The 19,425-nt window shown below is 38.0% G+C and overlaps 1 protein-coding gene across 1 annotated transcript in view; it reads left to right on the top strand.

The window, feature by feature from the left end:
• The window catches only part of EYS (eyes shut homolog), a 1,624,793-nt gene that overhangs the window by 1,486,443 nt on the left and 118,925 nt on the right, over window positions 1–19,425 (top strand). The window contains 1 exon segment of the mRNA XM_049653864.1: window positions 4,371–4,543. Within this exon segment, the coding sequence (XP_049509821.1) occupies window positions 4,371–4,543 (173 nt within the window).

The raw sequence follows: 19,425 nt of genomic DNA, 5'->3' as shown, positions 1-19,425 counted from the left end.
GTAGAAAATTTTCAGGCATCTGGCTGTTATGTAAATAGGGGCATCCTTTTCAAGCCAGCATCTTTTGATTTTTTTAATCAGCTGAATTTTCTAAAGATAATTTTTAATACCCATAGAAACTTAACGACAGTCATTTGATATGCTAACCATATTGTGACTTGTAATTGAGTATGCTATAATAGTTACAGTGCCAAAATATACAGATGTTTGCATACACTTAGATAGGTAGTATTTTTTTAACTAAGCTTTAAAATGACTGACTGAATGTTTTCCTCTTCGTGTTGTTGTTAAGTGTAATATACATGCATATATATGCATATAATATACATACATAATATACATACATAAAGTAGACCCTGTATGGCACTAGTAAAATAAAAACCCTCTAATCGTTGTACTTTAGTGGATAAATATTGTATTTTCAGATATATGTTAGTCAAAAGCTAAAATGTAGCCCCAAAAGAGAAAATTACAATGTCCTGGCATCCTGCTAAAGACCCAGTAGTAACTAATGCCCATCAAGCTTTTACTTTGGTGAGAAAATTTGTCTCAAGGGAGCTGACTTTTGCAGGAAGTAAGCTATGCAGGATCACATGATGACATTTTTAAAACACAGAATCACGGGCATCACTCTACATCTCCTAAATCAAAATCTCAGAAGCAAGGGCAGCACAGGAATCTGCATTTTAAAAGCCATGGGGAGATTCACTGGTAACATTCTGTGGTGCCAGTCCACAGAGCAGCTTTTAGAAGCTATTGACATTTGAATCCACATATTACAGAGCTAAGGCCTTAAAATCCTTGCTCACTGCCTAAATTCCCTTTTCACATACCTGTGCTGTGTTTTACAAAGATTAGTTTGTGCACTTATGCTATCTTCCCAAACAAGAGCAGAGCAAGTCTTATTTATTCCATGGTACCTGGCTCTTTCCATGACATAGGTGCCCAGCAAATATTGGTTGACAGGAATTGGGATTACATTTGGTGTTATGGTTTACAGGTAAGAACTTCACTCAGAGGAAGACTTGCAAAAACAGTTTTCTATGTAGTTCACAGGTCTGTGAAGGGTAAGATTTTTAGAACTTTTTCAAATTAAAAAAGTGTATTACATGTAAATATATTCTCCCATATCTAATTATACAGGGTCCAATAAGTTCACAGGAAGTTACAACATTTAAAGTAAACGGGGTCAAGGAGGGTGACATTGTTTTAATCACTGGTTCCAAACATGGAAGGTTACCTGAGGTCCTTCAGGCTTAGGACACTTACTTTCTTGGTCAGCATTGCCAATTGCTTCAGGGTGTGGCGAGGTATCCTTTGAGTTAAGTTAACAGCAAACACATTTGACTTGCTAGTTTTTGAAGAAGTTGGGATTTAGTAATGGGATCTTTGGCAAGATCTGACTAGGAGAAGCCTTTGGGTCCAGGTGTAATGTAGCTGATAGCAAAAATAGATTTTATTAAAACTATTGGTGAAATATCTGGCACTCCAGGAACTATTTTGGAACTTGAAGGTGCAATTTGAAGTGAAATGTATGGAGGCATCATCATCTCAGTTGGTTAAAGCTAACTCTTTCTAATGAATACCAAGATGGACAAGAGGGCTCTGGACACTTGCTCATGGTTAGCGAGATAAAGTGGTCTTCCCCTTCCGCAGAGCGTTTTCTATAGAATTTCCATTTCTCTCTCTGCTCTGTCTGCCTGCTGATGTACAGATGCACACAGTTAGTCATCTCCACATGAATTTATAACAACCAACTTCTTCCAACACCTGATGAAAGCAAAAAGGAAATGAGGCTTGATTGATCAATAGGACATGATTAAAATTAGTGCTTTCCTCGGTTTTTAACAGAAAAGTGTCTTTCCCACATTTCAAATCTGGTTAGGTCTATATGATTAAAGCACTTATATCAATCAATATTTAGATTCGTTTGACTTCATATACGTGACCTTCTCCTTTACTATAAAAAGACTAATTTGTTTTTTCCAGAATGCAGCTTTCAAGAGTTTTGCACTCCAAGACTTTATCCCAGAATACAGATGCTTTATACTAAGCTTTCAATTCCAGGTTAGGTGAGTGGAGGTGAAATTACATGAGATTTATCCATGGCCGCAAAAACGTTAAGTTCCTAACTAACACTTTAAGTCACACCAGAAGGTGTGACTTTCCCCAGTGCTTTCACTGTACCTTCCAGGTTGTCTGGCTATGCTTTTACCACTATTCTCGGGTGAGAAGGAGGACCATTGGCTCAAGCGTCCTCAAAATTTTATTTTGTAATACAGCCCCAAAATAGAAGAGTTTTTTAGGGTGCTTTATAACCATCTTAGCGGCATTGATCCTTAATTTTGGACCATTTCTGAAAACCTGAGATTCTGTATTTGTCCACTCTATGTAAAATACTATGCAAGTTGCCATGAAAGTTATTGTGAAAAATAAGCATACTAACCCAATCAAAGGAGGGACGCAGAGACTTGGAGCACAGTGAAGGGAGGCTTTAATCAACGCTCTTGCCAGAGCAGGTGTCTGATGGACAGGCATACTTGAGGCAGTTACAGCAGGCAATTTATCTCCAAGCATGCAAGTCCCTCCCCTGATTCCTCATTGGCTGAGTCCTACAGAGATTACAGCCTTACCCTGAAGTTGCCTAAGCCCATGTAAGGCAAAAAGTAGTCTGATTGGAACAAATGTACATTACCTGAATTGCCACAGAGACTTCAGTTTTTTGGCCCATGCTCATTACAAAGCCCATGAAATGGAGAGGAGGAAGAAGAACCAGGAAGTGAAGTGTCTCAGGTTTTGGGACTCCGTTGTGGGGGGAAGGAGGTCGCACATATTTCCAATAGGTTCTAAACCTATTGTTAACTATACAGCACAGCTTGTATTTGGTATTTCTGAAAATGAGTCATCTCACTTATTTCTCATGGTTATAAAATGAGTAAATTATTCATCACCCGTGTTTGGCCCCTTAAGAGTCGAGAGAGCCTCTGAGGGTCTCAAGACCTCACCTGCCAAAGCTAGATTTACCTGTTATCTGATACATAAGTTCTTTCCATAGTGTTTTATCCCATTTCCCCAGTCCCTTACATTGGCACTACCAGGCATGAGCTCTCTATTCTCAGCCAGGCTCTCCCTTCTGAATGGGCAGGTGCCACAAGCAGCTACATGGCAACCTCAGCAGTAAACGCCAGTCAGCTGTTTTGGCCCTGTGTTCACCCTGCACTCAATTGGTAGCATTGACACCAAGAGTGGGAGTCTGCCTTCCGCGTCAGTATAGACTAGGAATAGGGGAGGAGTGAATCTGCATAGGCAAGCTGGGGCTACCTTTACTGTTGATGTTTTTGTAATGTTTATTTATCTTTGAGAAACAGACACAGAGCACGAGCAGGGAAGAGGCAGAGAGACAGGTAGACACAGAATCTGAAGCAGGCTCCAGGGTCTGAGCTGTCAGCACCAAGCCTGCATCTCAAACCCACAAACCTTGATATCATGACCTAAGCCGAAGTCTGAGGCTCAACTGACTGAGCCACCCAGGCACCCCGAGCTACCTTTACTTTAAAAGGGGGAAAAAGGGGCACCTGGATGGCTCAGTTGGTTAAGCATCCAACTCTTGATTTTGGCTCAGGTCATGATCTCTAAGAGCACAAAGCCTTCTTGGGATCCTCTCTTTCCCTCTCTCTCTGGCCCTTTCCCAACCTCTCTCAAAAACAAAGGTTGGCAGGTGGAGGAAATAGATGCAGGGAAGGCAGAAGCACCAGATTCCTGGTCACCATCCCCTCTGGAGAAGGCATGCAGGTGGATGAGCACAGTTTTCAGCTCTGGTTTCACAGGCACCCGCAGCCTGGGGCCCTGGGAGTTGTTTAGTCATTATGCTCCCCACTGTGCCTTTCTTTGTGAGCTACCTCAAGGGTGGCTGTTGGAGGACTTCTCCTCAGTGGAGGAAGCTTATCACCAGCTTGAAATTCTCCTCAGGTTGCATCTAAGACGTTTTCTTCTAATAGACATTTGAAGCACTTTACTAAGGCAGCGCCACACATATTTAATGAAGTCCTAAAAAGGCACCTAGTGCGCAGTAAAAGGTGAGGTAAATCAAAAATAAAAATAGATGGCTTAAAATAGAATTCATGGCCTCAGGCAAACTATAAAGCTGCTAATCTGCTTTCAATGCGAAGTGCACAGCTACAAATACTTAACAGTTGAAAAACACTGAGAAAGGGAGAAGACAAGGTGCAGCTTTTATTTTATGTGTGTGTGTGTGTGTGTGTGTGTGTGTGTGCGCGCGCGCGCATGCGTGCGAATGCACGCGCGAATCCACCTGTGTGTGAAGGATCATTGTTTTCTGATTGGTTTTGTAATTCCTTTTCCCTTTTCAGTGACAGTGAAAACTGGTTTTGTGAGTGTCCAAGGCTGTACTCAGGCAGGATGTGCCAGTTTGCAACCTGTGAAAACAGTCCATGTGGAAACGGTGCCACCTGTGTTCCTAAATCCAGGACAGATTCCCTTTGCCTCTGCCCTTATGGGAGGTCTGGGCTCCTCTGCACGGAAGGTAAGAGTATTTGATTATTAAGCATTGAGCACCGCAAAAGGAGATGAGGAGCATAGAAGTCACTCACAGAAATCAAGGACAGCACCTGACTGATCAAATATGTCTAATCGTTTCCTTGGTTCTTTCCAAGTCAATCGAGACAAGACCTGTTAATGAGACTAATCCCTGAGCATGTATTTCTCACAGCCATCGTGTAATTACAAAGGAGGTAATGTGTTTACCCTGAGGTTAGTCTATGGAAAATCTCTGTAGTATAAAATCTCAAAGTCATTCTAATGCTCAGAGTAACAAGGAAAATCAGATGCAATACATGAAATCAAAATATTTGATGTCATTTTGGAAAACTGAGGCAACAATATTAACAGATCTCTGTATTGTAGACCAGTCATTTTTTGTTTAAAGACAATAAACCCCGTGATACAGTTATTATATAGCAAGAAACAAAATCACAAATAATACCCATGTGGCTCTCCTTCAGAAAATCCTAAATTACAAAAAGGTACAAGATGCTATAATATAAGATTGTTTTAGGAAGCAGCTTGCCAAAGAATGTAATGTTAGCTTTGATATACAGAAATAAGTATCAATTTAAATCTTTCTAGAAATAATTAAAAGTATTTGGCATTAATATTTTATCAAGTCAGGATAGGAATTGTTTCATCTTTATTTTCCCCACAAAAATTTTTAAAAACAAAGTTTACCCCTTTGGTGCTAGTGGTATTTGTTACCAAATTCTGGAGTAAGTCTACCAAAATGAGCGCAGGTCCCTATGCCCCAGGTATACAACAAAACAAACAGATCTTACCTGCTCCGACTCATCAAAAAGTTGGAGCACCACACGCTGATATAACAGGTGTGAAAATTGAAATGAGTGAAAAAAGAATTCATAACTAAAAAGTATTGAAAGGAGGGAATTGAGACAACGGATTTTTATGTAGCTGGGAGAGGGGGAGTTAAGAAGTACTGAGTTTCATTCTCTATGTGGAAGGTTATATTAGAAGTTAGCCAAGTCATTTTGTAATAAGAAAAGGTATCATAGACTGGATGGAATTGAAATTTTGTCCTTTCCAATAAAAACCTCATGCTTCTTAGATAGAACCATTCTATCAAGCTATTGAAAAATACAGTTGGTCACAAAAAATTTGATTACTAAGGGATGAATCATCAGTTTTGCTTCCTAGTTGAAAATCAGACTTACCACATGAAATAAGAAGTGAAGATTTATAAGAATGTCTTCACATATTTAAAAAAAATTGTTTTCTCCTATCTTTTGGTCTTATTAGGGCTCAGAGATGCAGCAACTTATAAATTATTGAGACAAGAAATATTAGACAAAATTTGTTAGACTCTCTGTTTCATTGTAGGTAAGAAGGAATTCCAACATGCACCCATCCAGAGAAATTGTTCAAAACAATTAGCCTATCCATTAATATATCCCACAAATGTGCCAGAGTAATTTGAGATTCCTACCCTCATGGAGCTTTTCTTCTAATTGAGAAGATTAAAAGAAAATAAAAATAGCTCAAGACACAATATAAAGTGTATGAAAAGAATTATGAAGGAAATAAACAAGGAGCATAGAGAGTAAGCAGGGTGGGGGGAGCGAGGGTACTGTTCCAGACAGGTGCTCATGATAAGAGCGACTCCAAAAAGGGAGAGACTGTGCTAAAGCCTATAGAATGCAGAGTATGACCTATGAAAACCAGGAAAACAACTATTAGAGCAAAAGTTTCAGAAAAATGGAAGACCCTTAAGAGAGATAGAACCTACCTTTTTTGAAGAATGAAAAGGTGCTAGTCTAGCAGAGCATATGGAGCAAGAGAGAAAAGCATATCTGACGTGAGCAGAGCCTACATCATGTAGGGTCTCAGGCACATGGGAAGGTTTATTGGCTTTTAATTCTCAGTGCCTTAAGAAGCCACTGGAAGATTTTATTTTATTTTATTTTATTTTATTTTATTTTATTTTATTTTTAATTTTTATTTATTTCTGAGAGACAGAGACAGAGCATGAGTGGGGGAGGGGCAGAAAGAGAGGAAGACAGAATTTAAAGCAGGCTCCAGGGTCTGAGCTGTCAGCACAGAGCATGATGCAGGGCTCGAACTCACAAACTGTGAGGTCATGAGCTGAGCTGAAGTCGGACATTTAAGCAACTGAGCCACTCAGGTGCCCCGCCACTGGAAGATTTTAAAGAGGCAAGTGGTGTATATGTATTTGTTAAAACACTTCTGACTGCAGTATATTGATTTTAAAAGGCTTTTGTCAGTGACCCTGATGAGAGATAATTTCGCCTATGACCAGGATGATGGTGGTGGAGATGGAAATAAGTGGATGAATTTGAGATCTATTCTGGAGACAGAACTGATAGAACTTGCAGGGAAGTGTTTGAGAAGTGCTGAATCAAGAACATCTAGATTTCTCTATTTGTTTGGACTATGGGTAGAGTATAGTGCCATGAGGAGGACTGAGGGCATAACAGGGGTTTTATAGGGCATTATTGGGAGGTAAACAAGAGTTTTATTGGGTACAGATGAAGGAAGAGATACCGGTTAGATATCGAAATGGAGAAGACATGTAGGCAACCAGATAAATGATCCTCAGGCTCAGGGGAAAGAAAGGTCATGACTAAAGATACAATTTGGAGAGTCATCAAAATAGAGGCAGTGGTCAACACCATAGAACCAGAAATTGTCTGAGGAAAAGGTATAGACAAAGAGAAGAAGAGGGCTGAGGACCAACCCCCTCCAAGATTCCAATATTTAGGGATCTAGTAAAGGAGAGAAAGCCATGTACAATACCAGTACCATCCCCCAGACAAGCATCCCCCCCCATCATCTTTCAGCCCATAAATATCACTCCTCTTGTGATGTTGCATTGTCTTAGCCTAAGTTCCCCCATCAAAGCAGAACCTGGATAAAGAATTACATTCAAGTAGTTTATTTTGGAAATGATCTCAAGAAACAGGAGTGTAGTAAAGACTTGGAATAAAACAGGAAAGGGGAGACAGTCAGTACAGAGGTGTCTTATGGAATTGAGTCAGGGACAGCTATTATTGATTCTCCTGGGACCTTATGAGGAACTATCTAAAATGAGTCTCAAAATTGTCCACTCTTATGAGGAAATATATAGAATGAGTCTGAGAATTGCCTGCCCCAAGGGACAAAAGAGAGAAGCATTTAACCATTGACTCGTGGTTTCTTTTGATTGAGGATTGCTCTACAGGACCTTAATTTTCCCACACTTCTCCATTGCCATAGAAAACTGTCAAGTGTGCAAGCTCTTGCAGGCATCTCAGGTAGGCCAAAGCACCAGAGAAGCTGGGGATCAAGGAAGGAGTGCTTAACATATCAACATTCCCTAAACAGTCACAAAAATGCCCACTCAAAGTGTCAGCTCCCTCCAGGAATCGTCTTTGCATCCAGCAAGCATCAAGGCTTTCTTTACTCCCCCAACTAGCATGAGGTAGTGCCCCATATCATTTCTTGGACCATTCACTGGTCAGTCTCACGTCCAGGAGATTCTCTAGAACATTCAATAGAGAAAAGCATAGAACTAACTGATAAGCATAGTTGTTGCCCAGTTGCAAGTACACGTGAGAAAAGGCACAGAATAATATCCAAAACACCCTTTTTATCTTTGCCTTTTTGTTAATACCAGAGGATAAAAAATCAGCTAGTTTTATCAGCAGTTGTCTTTGCTACATAGCACTTTTCTTTTAGATTATAGCCATATCTACCATACTAATATATTCTTTGGGGGATAATAGAAAATATAATTATGACGTTTCCTACCTTGTTGATGTTTCCACTGGGGAATTCATTCCGAGGCAATCATGGCAGTGGTGATGGGAGCCAAAATAAACAAACACTGCAAATGGAAAATTCGCAGCTGCCTTCCTTTGTAAAGTGCTTTACTCTCCACATTTGTGCTTCTCATTCACACTTCCTGTTGCCTCTTTCTATGCAGGAATAATCTCTTGTTTTCTTAACCACATCATTTTAAAGGCAGGGGGGCAGGGGGACACTTTATCTTATGGCTTGCCCTCTCTGTCTTTTCTAAAAGTATGGCTTAATTTACCTTATCCTCCCCACCTACAGCTCTCAATGGAATATGGCTTTTGAAGAAAGCAGTGTAACATGCAGATTAAGAGCCTAGGCCCTGGAATCCGTGTGACTAGGTTAAAATCCCCATTCTACTACTGACTAGACTATGGTGTGATCTTGGGCAAGTCACCTGATCTCTCTGTACTTCACCTTCAAGGGGTCTAATAATAGAACCTAAATTACAGAGTTCATGAGAATTAAAGGAGATAATTCATGTAAATTGCTTAACACATCACTGGACATATAGAAAATACTTTTTATAAGAGAGTTCAAACCAGGCTGCTGATACAGAGAAATGCCGTATCTTGTCATTATGGGAAAGAAGGCTGGATCTCCATCCTCCCTAGAAAGAAAACTCTATAGAATGTCAAAAGAAATCAAAATTAATTTCCTTTCAAGAATTTTTCTAAGTTGGTGACACTCTTCATGGTGATTAGAGACAAGCCAGGGGTATTACAAAGTCAGGTAGGAAAGCAGCGCTCCAGGGATACAGATAATCACCAGGCTATTTAAGGACATGATACCTCTATAAAGCAGCTTAATGTCAGGCTGGCATTTTGTAATGGCATATTTCAAGTACATGTAATTTTGTCATGTAAGCTCGTAACTCTTTTGATAGCATCCACTCTGATATGATCCAGCTTTTACTCTCCGACTCAACAGCTGTTTGATTACCCTGCTGTTCAACCCATCTCAATATCCCTCATTTCTCTCCATGTTTAAATTCTATATTTTCCAGCTCCTGGTTACAAAGAAATGTTAAAAGATCAAGCCCAACCCCATAGGGGAACAAGGAGACAGGGGTGATTGTGGCCACACAAGAAAGCACTCAGGAAAGTAATTCCTCTTGCTTAGGGTTGAAGGCAACCTTTGAGCGTCCTACGTTTTTTCTTCCTTAAGAACTGAGGGAATTGCCTCTCCTTTTGCTCACTGGGAAAGTTCACACCTCCGCCTTTTACCTTTTTTTCTATTTCAGCATCTGTAGAGAGGAAAAGTTAGATTGCACATCTAAAAAAGTAACACTTAAAATAAATATATATATTATTGTATACTGGAATGTTCTTGAAAAAACAACTTTGATGGACTCCTGCAATCCAACCCACTGACAATGAATTAGCACCTTTCTTCCATCTACACAAGTGGCAGTCCTAGCAGAGCAAAGTTACAGTTATTGTTCCAATAATTACTACCAGTACTATGTGTTTATAAGCAAATGAGTGTGTGTGTGTGTGTGTGTGTGTGTGTGTGTGTGTGTACATACCTGGGAAAGATTTCTTAACCACAGTCTTTCATTAGGTTTAGAAATTGCTTACGTGTCTATAGTTATTGCGGTTATGTTTCTCTAAAGGCATTATGCTTCCTACCAGTAAGTGGTGTTGGATTTAGTTACATACACACATGCACACACCCCTATTAAAAACAAGATAGTAAGGTATTTTGACTTGGGAAATTATATTAATTCTGGCAGTCTGTCAGTCACTCAACCAATATATTCCTTCTTTATTTATCAATACATTCTGATTGTTTTGAGGGCAGAAATGTACCCAGCTAAAATTTCCCAGCCACATGGGGTGCCTCAGTGGCTCAGTGGGTTAAGTGTCCGACTTCAGCTCAGGTCATGATCTCAACTGTTTGTGAGTTTGAGCCCCACATCGGGCCCTGCCCTGAGAGCTCAGAGCCTGGAGCCTGCTTCAGATTCTGTGTCTCCTTCTCTCTCTCTCTGTCCCTCTCCCACTCATGTTCTGTCTGTCTCTGTCTCTCAAAAATAAACATTAAAAAATAAATAAATAAAATAAAATAAAATAGAAGTCCCAGCCTCCCTTAAAACAATGTTGCCATAGGATTAAATTATGATAACTGGATATAAGAAGTGTTAGAGTATTGTATTGACCTCTGGAAAAGCCCCTGAAGAGTGGCATGACCCCCAGCCTTGCTTCTTTTTTAGGCTCATTCTAAACCTAGAATGTGTATGAGGTGACTCAAATTCCAGAAGTCATCTTGGTTCATAAAGTGACCTTGAAAATACATGCTAAGATGGTGAAACAAAAACATGAAAAAGCTTAAATTCCTGATAACCATGAAACTACCATACCATACAGGGTTTGTCTAACATCACACTTTCTGTTAATGAGGGAGAAATAATGTATTTTGTTTAAGCCTCTGTTATTTTGACGGCACCTGGATGGCACAGTCAGCTAAGCAACCAGCTCTTGGTTTCAGCTTAAGTTATGATCTGTGATTTGTGGGATTGAGCCCCACGTTGGGCTTTGTGCTGACAGCATGGCGCCTGCTTGGGATTCTCTCTCTCCCTCTCTGCCCCTCCCCCGCCAAAATAAATAAATAAATGTAAAAAAAAACCTCCATTATTTTGTTATACATTATTTGTTATATGTAGCTAAACCTAATTTTTACTGATACAATCAGTGTCAAGGTTTCACTTTCACTGAACTTTATAACCTGATATGTTTTCTCAAATATTTCTGATTTTATTCATAAGCCCTTAGATTCCCTCTCAAAGAAAGAGAAAAGTATGAGATTTTTGTATCTTCTCTTCTTTCAGTCTAGAAGATTTTACAACTTTATAAAATATATTTTGCAACCCAGCAAAAGTGTGGTATGAAAATTATTCCAATATTGTTAAAAAATATCAAAGTAAGCAGCAAAATGAAAACTATATTTTTGCAAATTAGAAAAATAATAAGAAAGCAAATCTTAGATCTTAGTTATGAAACATTACCTCTCATTTTAAAAGTACCCTCATGGGCCAATTTCTAATCATCACACTAAATGAAAAATCAAATTAGTTTGTAGATTTTCACATCTCAGTTCCTAGGAAGGCATGCAGCTAATATTATCTGCTTTTAAGCAGAGAACAAAGAATATTCACTATCAAACTCTTAACTGTCCCTGGAACACTGTCAGTAGAATACTCAACTAATAAAGGCCAAATGTTCCTTTTGTTCATTCCAGCACTTTGTCATTATTTAGCAACCTCACAGAATTTTCCCTACCAACACAAGCATTTCCTGCTTATTAAAAATGTCTTTAAAATGGATAGACTATGCACAAGAGTAGAATTGTCTGTCCTGAATATATTTATGGCAAGTTGATTTTGTAGACGTTTGTGGAAATGTAACCCTCTGCAGTTTATCCCATAGCTCACCAGAGAATTTAACTTTGCAGGTCTGTCAGCCCAGACCCTCCCACAAAGAGTCAATTTTTTTTTGTATCAAATGAATACTGTCAGATCCTACCACACCTATCAGGTTATGGTTGGTCAGTTTAAGAGCTGTGCTAATGGGATGCACCTGCCAGTTACCAAGCAATGGAGAGCACAAACACATTTGTTGCACATTAAAAAATTCTTCACAGAAATGGAAAATTGATTAGAGTCTGAGTAAATATATGCTACATGAAAAACTATAAAGTCAACATTTTATGAAGAGGCAATGGAATTTATTGATTGTTAGGAAAGAAATAAACAGGGTTGGAGATGCCTGTATGTGATGTAAATTGCCTACCATTCTATATGATGATTAGCAGTTATTCAGTTCAAGGGGTTTTTTGTTTGCTTGTTTATTTCCACTGACACTCTCACATCGCCTTTTCGAATATTTTGTCATTCCATGACTTTGTGCTTGAAAATGGCTTTCTATTTCCCTTGAAAATGGCTTTCAAGCCATTCCCTTGAAAATGGCTTTCTATTTCCCTTTCTATTTCTATTTCTATAGCTGAGGTAAGAACTGCTTAAAATAAAGCACAAACCTGACATGGGAAAACCCCCACCTTCTCCTCTAGCCCTCTTATTCACCCTCTGTCAGATCAAACTATTTTGTATTTATCTTTTAAATATTGGCCATATATTATACCAGCCCTCCCTCATACAGTAAGCTCTGTAAAGGTAGATATCACATCTGTCTTGGCCATCACCATACCTGTGGAGTGGCAAATGTTGCCTGGCAGATGGTAGGCTCTCAATTTTTTGCTGAATTGAAAATGATCTGAAAGTTCTTCAGAATATTCATCTAAGCTGTTACCCTGAGCCTACTACTATTATGACTATTACTTGGGATCTGGTCAATAAGTATTTATCAAATTGAAAAAATAAACCAATAAAACAATCAATAAATGAATAATCTAATATAGAAAATTTCCAAAAGTATGTTCCACAGCACACTAGTGTGGTAAGGTAACCCATAAAAAAAAGTTTGTTGAAATGAACTCAACATCTACTGAGCACTTCCTATATGCCAGACCCTCAGCTAAGTACTTTACCTTCATCTTCCTACATGACCCATGTAATAACACAATTAAGTATGTCATTATTTCCATTGTGCAGATAGAGAAACTTAAATAACCAGTCCAGGGTGGGGGTCAGTTCAGTCAGTTGAGGGTCTGACTCTTGATTTTGTAATGATCCCAGGACCGTGGAATCAAGTCCTGTGTCAGGCCCCATGCTGAGTGTGGAGCCTACTTAAGACTCTCTCTCTCTATCTGTCCCTCTCCCTCTCTGTCTCTTGAAAAAAAAAATTAATAACAATTAAAATTTTAAAATTAAAAAAAAATTTTAAGTAGCCAGTCAAAAGTGAAATAGTTCATGAATGGTGGGTAGATCTGGAATCCAGATGTCTCTGATTTCAGCCTTTCTTTAAAACATCATATAGTACTCTGCCCCTTTTTTAGGAATTCAGGTGTATAGTAGCACAGTGAAGTCTATTGGAAGTCCTGTAATAACACAATGTTAAGCCAAGGAGCTCTTCTTTCTCACAGAGCAAGCCTTTCATAGAATACACTGGAGTTGCTCCCTAAGTGGTATATGTATACTCCACTGTGGCATTGGAAGAAAATATCAGTTCTCTTTTTTACCTCAATCTTTTAATTTCTACTTCTGTGTTTTATGATGTCCATATTATATTAGTATATTAATACACTAACAACAATTTTAAATAAATAATGTATATGAGCCATGATCTAAAAAGTTTAGAGACCTTTCCCTTTCAAACACGGCCTGACATTTTTATTAATTACATTGATTTCATAGAATTAATTTAGAGAAGCTGATTTCAAATTATGGTTGAAATGTTTGGGGGTCGGGGGTGCCTCAGTGTCTCAGTCAGTTAAGTGTCCAACTCTTGATTTTGGCTTAGGTCATGATCTCACGATTGTAAGATGGAGCCCTCATCTGGCTCTGTGCTGGGTGTGGAGCCTGCTGAGATTCTCTCCTTCTCCCTCTGCCCCTCCTCTGCTTGTGTGCTCTCTCTCTTCTCTCTCTGAAAGAGAGGAAGAAAAGAAAGAAAGAAAGAAAGAAAGAAAGAAAGAAAGAAAGAAAGAAAGAGAAAGAAAGAAAGAAAGAAAGAAAGAAAGAAAGAAAGAAAGAAAGAAAGACAGACAGACAGGCCTGGGATATTTAATGTGTAAAATTTATTATATAGTTCCAGTTGGCTTATATTGTTAAAACAATGGAGTGGCATATTCAAAATCTGTTTATTTATGTTTTTAAAGTACATTAAAACCACCCACTCACCCCAATACAATTAAATTTACTTAAATTTGCATTCTCTAAGCTCATGGTAACTGAGCTGTGGAAAAGACAGTAAGAAGACTATGGATGCAGGAGTAGAGTGACTACTGCTTCTGCTAATACCAGCAGCAATCTCACTATAGAATGTCAAGGATTAAATGTGCATATGCCACAGACCCATTTTATGGAAATGTGTTCATTGGTGGTAGGCATTCCCAAACAGAGTCACATAAGGCCACTGAGACCTAAACTACGCAGAATAAGATTAAGTGGGAGCTATTTCTCCCTTTTATGCATTGCAATGTAATAAAAATGAAAAGTGCTTAAAATTATATTATGCATTGATCAGTTAGGGTTTTGTTTTTTCTTGATTTTTCTCAGTGAGTCAAATGATTTGATGCTTGCTTTTTTTTTCTTTGTATTTTTAGCAAATGATGACCCTTCAACACTGTAAGTGTCCTGAATATTACCCAACTTTGATAAGGAACCACATGATCAGTTAATATGAATTCCCACTCATAAAATGGGGGAGTTGCAAGTTACATTTCACATATATGATACAATTAAGTAAAGCCGAAAAGAATGCCACTTTTAGAGATATCATTTTGTCAACTCAGATAAATAATTTCTTAGAGAAACATATTAATCCATCAAAGGAGCATTTTAGAAAGTATATCAATTACTGTAGAAATGGTTAGTCAAAATAATTAAACTGATAATTTCAATGCTCTCATGCCCTACATGTATGATTAAAAGACTTGACCTATGTGGTCTGGGATTCCTATCATTATGCATTTGTGAAACGAAGATTAAATGGGGGAATAATGAGGAAAAAGTAGAGGGAGAAAGGGAATATTTCTGAAAATTAATTATAGTTTGTAACCAAATCTTGACTGCATGTGTACCTCTGTTGTGTTAAGAGTATCCAATGTATCCAACATATACATGCTTTCCACAATACTGAGCATTCCATATACTTTCTCTTGCCTTATCATATCCCTACTCTTGAGAAATAAAGGATAAATCCAATGGTAAGGGTAAGCAGTCTTACATAATAAAGTCATGATCCCAGTTTGGTACTAATGATGACATTATAAACCCTGAATGTGAATGTGAATGTGAATGTGAATGTGAATGTGAATGTGAACTGCACAAGGGAGTTCTACACATCCAGTATCAGTGGTATGGCTTATGTCTCAAAATGTATGAATTATTTAATGTGAACAATAATTCCCAAAGAGCTATTTGAGTCCTTATTTTTATAAGTAGAACATGTTACAGGGATTACTAAGAACTAGACTTCCTATTCATTTTTGAAATTTCGTAATTTGAAGAGTAAAAAAAAAAATTAACTTGGAAAAGCCCACCTATTAAAATATTTTAAATTTAGGTGCTTTTCCTACGGGCTAAACAATAGACAAATGGAGGTGTATTTTTAATTCCCTTGTTCTAATGAAATCACATTGGTCCTAAGTAAGGGATTTGCTGGGAGTAAATTAACACTTTCCTGACTCTGCTGTTGTCAGTAACTTTCGAGCATCACTAGTGCCTTGTAAAGTTAATATGGCTCTTTGAAAGTCAGCATTTTACTGCCCATTTCAATTTTCATCCATGACTTAACACCTGGCAGGGAGCATCCCATCTTTTCCAGAGGGCAAATCTAAATATTGCACCTAATGATTCAGTCTCCAAAATGACATTTTGTAATTCTCTTTGCCATCCTAAAGGGGCCAAGGGTATTTTTGAATCTCATCTTTTTTGTTCTTGTGTATTAAATCCACTTGAAATTGTCAAAGCGAGACTCTTTCTGCCCCCAAGACTTTAAGCTCTAGAGAAAGAAAAGCTGTCATCAGCATGAGTGGTTGATAATTCTGCTTGTTGGAGTGTATCCCTGTCAGTCTCCAGGTGGATGGCTTAACATACACCTTGTTGACAGCTACCACCAAAGGGGGCTTTCCTGAAGGAATATCACTGTGGCTGCCCTGCTGAATGAGCCCCCTAAGTACTTGTCAGCGTTGCTATCTTAACCATGGTGGAGTTGCTTTTTCCTGAGATAGCTGTATCCTCTGCATTTTAAGTTTGATTGCCCGTGTAAGCTTTAAAAGCAGAATGTTTAAGAATTATAGATTTCGGAGGTCTTTTTGTGGACTGTAAAACCCTTTTCCAGTGCCGCCTGCTTCTTGCCTCCATTATACCTCTCTCCTCCATTACTTGTTACAATAAACAAATACTTTTGAGAAAAGTGCATCATTAGCATCCTGGATTTTGAGCTACTGAATTTTAATATAAATTAGTGTAGCAAAAGGAAAACGGAAAGCCTCAACAACCATTTGTCCCACGCGTTATGATAATTAGGGAATTACACAATTTCCCATCCTGCAAATCAAAGGACTTAAGGTGCCTCTCTGCCAACATCTAAAAGCTTTCCTGGTTGTTCAACACTTGCCCTGTTGGAATAAGAGAATATCAGAACACCTGTGCAATACACAAAGGGCTACAAATTTATGGGTGTATTAAGCAAAGTCTAATTATAACTTGATAAAAAAAAATCCCCTTGACAAAAGCCTATTTCCAAAGAATCAGCTTTTAAAAGAACAAACTTAGAAATTATTGTATCCCAAATGTGCTACTTGGTAAAATTGAAAAGAAGTGTTGCTCAAAGCATTCTTAGATACGGATGGCAAAAGCACAACACCTCTTTTTTCCACCCTTTATTCTCCGGAGTAGAGTGGGGTGACGCATCTTATCAACTCTTTAACATCTGCAGGCTGTTAATTAATGAACTTCATTGTTTCAGCAAACTCAAACAGATACTGTTTTATTAACGAACAAGTCTTTACATCACTTTCTAGATGATTAAACTGAAGTTGGCAGTATTAAACTATTAGTGTTGTGTGATGCGGAGGCCCTACACTTGGAGAACAGAGCTCAGATTCAGGCCCACGGTGTGAAACAACCAGCTGTGTGACCCCCTACAAGTCACTTCACTTCCTGCACTTCACTTTCTTCATCAGTTAATAAAGGAGCTGAATAGATTACCTCATCTTCATTTTTTTTTTATTCCAGTCAGAACTCTTAGATTGAGAATAGGGAAAATCAATTAGGAGTTACTCTTGCTGATTCAAGTGCAGTTTTATTTTGTGTCTCCTTCATTATAGGTCACTGCAGTTCATTATGAAATGGCTAGTCAAAGTTAGCAGTTTAGTTAGTGCCTGCAGTCAAGACATTGTTCTAAGTGCCTTATATAAGATATCTCATTTAATCCTCAAAAGAGCACAGGGAGCAGCTATTATTATCACCCCCATTTTATAGATGAGAACACTGAAAATTAAAGAAGGTAAATAATTAGTATGAGGAATGGCTGGTTAGTGGCAGGGCCGTTCTCTGAACTTCTTTGTTACACTGAATCCCACAAATATGTCTCAAATATACTTTAAATGATACTGTATTTAAAACAAAATCTAATCATGAATGTGATTACTGATTATTTAAATAGAAATAAGAACTATCTCTTAACAATAATACATCTAGTATAAAATTATGAATCATTGATGAAGTTTTACCATATTATTAAAATGCTATCTAAATATACCTAAACACTTGGGGAGAAGTGTTAGTTATCAATTATGATTTTGTTCCATTGGCACAGACATTTATTAGATTTGACATCAATATGCTTTATTTTTGGTAAAAATTATTCACATTAGAAATTCAGTATTAGATAATTATGAGATAATTATCATAGAAAATTATGAGGTAATAAATATGGTTTAATTAATAACTGTAAGAAAATTCATTCTATAATTTATTCATCTAACAAATACTAATTAAGAACCTAAATACTAATAATGTGCTAGGTCTGTCCTAGATGCTTAGTAAAACTGGGTAAATAAAACAGACATACCTTCTTTCTTCAAGGAGTCTTAACATCCAAAAAAGGGACAGGCAAAAAGTAAAGAAATAAATATATAATTCAAAATTGTGATTGGTACTGTGGGAGAAATAAATGACATGATGAAGAAAGCAGAGTGGGACCTACTCAGACAGGTGGTCAGGGAGGGACTCTCTATGGAGGTCACTGAAATTAGAACATAAAGGACAAGGTGAAGGTGGCATAAGTGACTTTAGAGAAATAAGCTTAAGCCACATCAGGGCTTTTTAGGTCATGGTAATGAGTTTAGATTTTGTTCAGTGTCCAATGATAAGCTATGAGTTCAAAAAGGGGAGTGACACGTGTTTATAATCTATTACTTATATTGGGAGTAATGAAAGAAGGGGGACAGAGGAAGCTAATGCAGGAATTCATGTCATAAGTGATGTTGTCTGAGCAGAGGAAGAAAGAATTGGCCAGAAAGTTTTATTTGAAAGTAGCATACATAAGACTTACTGATAGATTGTGTTGGGGATGAGGAGAAAGGAATCAAAAATAGCTACCAGATTTTTAGAGTGAGCAACTTAGACAATAGAATGCTTTGCTAAGAAGTGAGAAGAAGCTTGGTATGGAAATAGGAGTTTAATTTTGCTTCAGATGCCTATAGAATATGTAAGTGGAGATATCAAAGAAGTAGCTGGATATTTCAGTTTAAGTTCATAAAAATATATGAAATAACTTATGAAGAGAATGTATAGAGAGCTACATTCTGGGAGCTACACCATTTAGAAGATAGGTATTGAACAAAGAGGAGCAAAAAAAAATAGAGACTGAGAAGGTGTGGTAAGGGGCAGAACAGAAAAACCTGGGGAGCAAAGTGTCACAAAAGCCAAGAGAGGCCTACTTTCCAAGGGGAAAGTCTTTACCAGAGTCCTCTCCCACCTGAGAGATGGCATGTTCCCCACTTCAGCCCCTCTAGCCTTCCTGCCTCACCTATAGAGGGAGAAAAAAAAAAAAACTAAAAAACATTTCTGAAAGTCATAGATCAGGGTACACATCCTCCTGCTAAAAGACTGAGATTTAATAACCACCTTACCACCACAGGTGTAAGGCTCCAATATAATAACAGTGGACTACAATGGAAAGAGCTGTAAGCTGTACTGTCTCTGGAAAGAAGTACTTAGGGAAACTCAAAGTCAACAGAGTAAAAGCATGGACACTAGAGCAATTTCAAACCTCTGGCCTCTGTGGCTTTAGCAAACATCAAATAAAGGTCAGCTTCTAGCCATTTTAACACATAATTTCACACTAAAAGCCTTTTTACATAACACATCATGTCCAGCATTCAACAAAAAAAAAATCACAAGGTATGCTAAAAAACAAAAAA

This window comes from Panthera uncia (assembly GCF_023721935.1).
Source record: "Panthera uncia isolate 11264 chromosome B2 unlocalized genomic scaffold, Puncia_PCG_1.0 HiC_scaffold_24, whole genome shotgun sequence".
NCBI lineage: Eukaryota > Metazoa > Chordata > Mammalia > Carnivora > Felidae > Panthera > Panthera uncia.
This window is presented reverse-complemented; position numbering and strand designations above follow the sequence as displayed.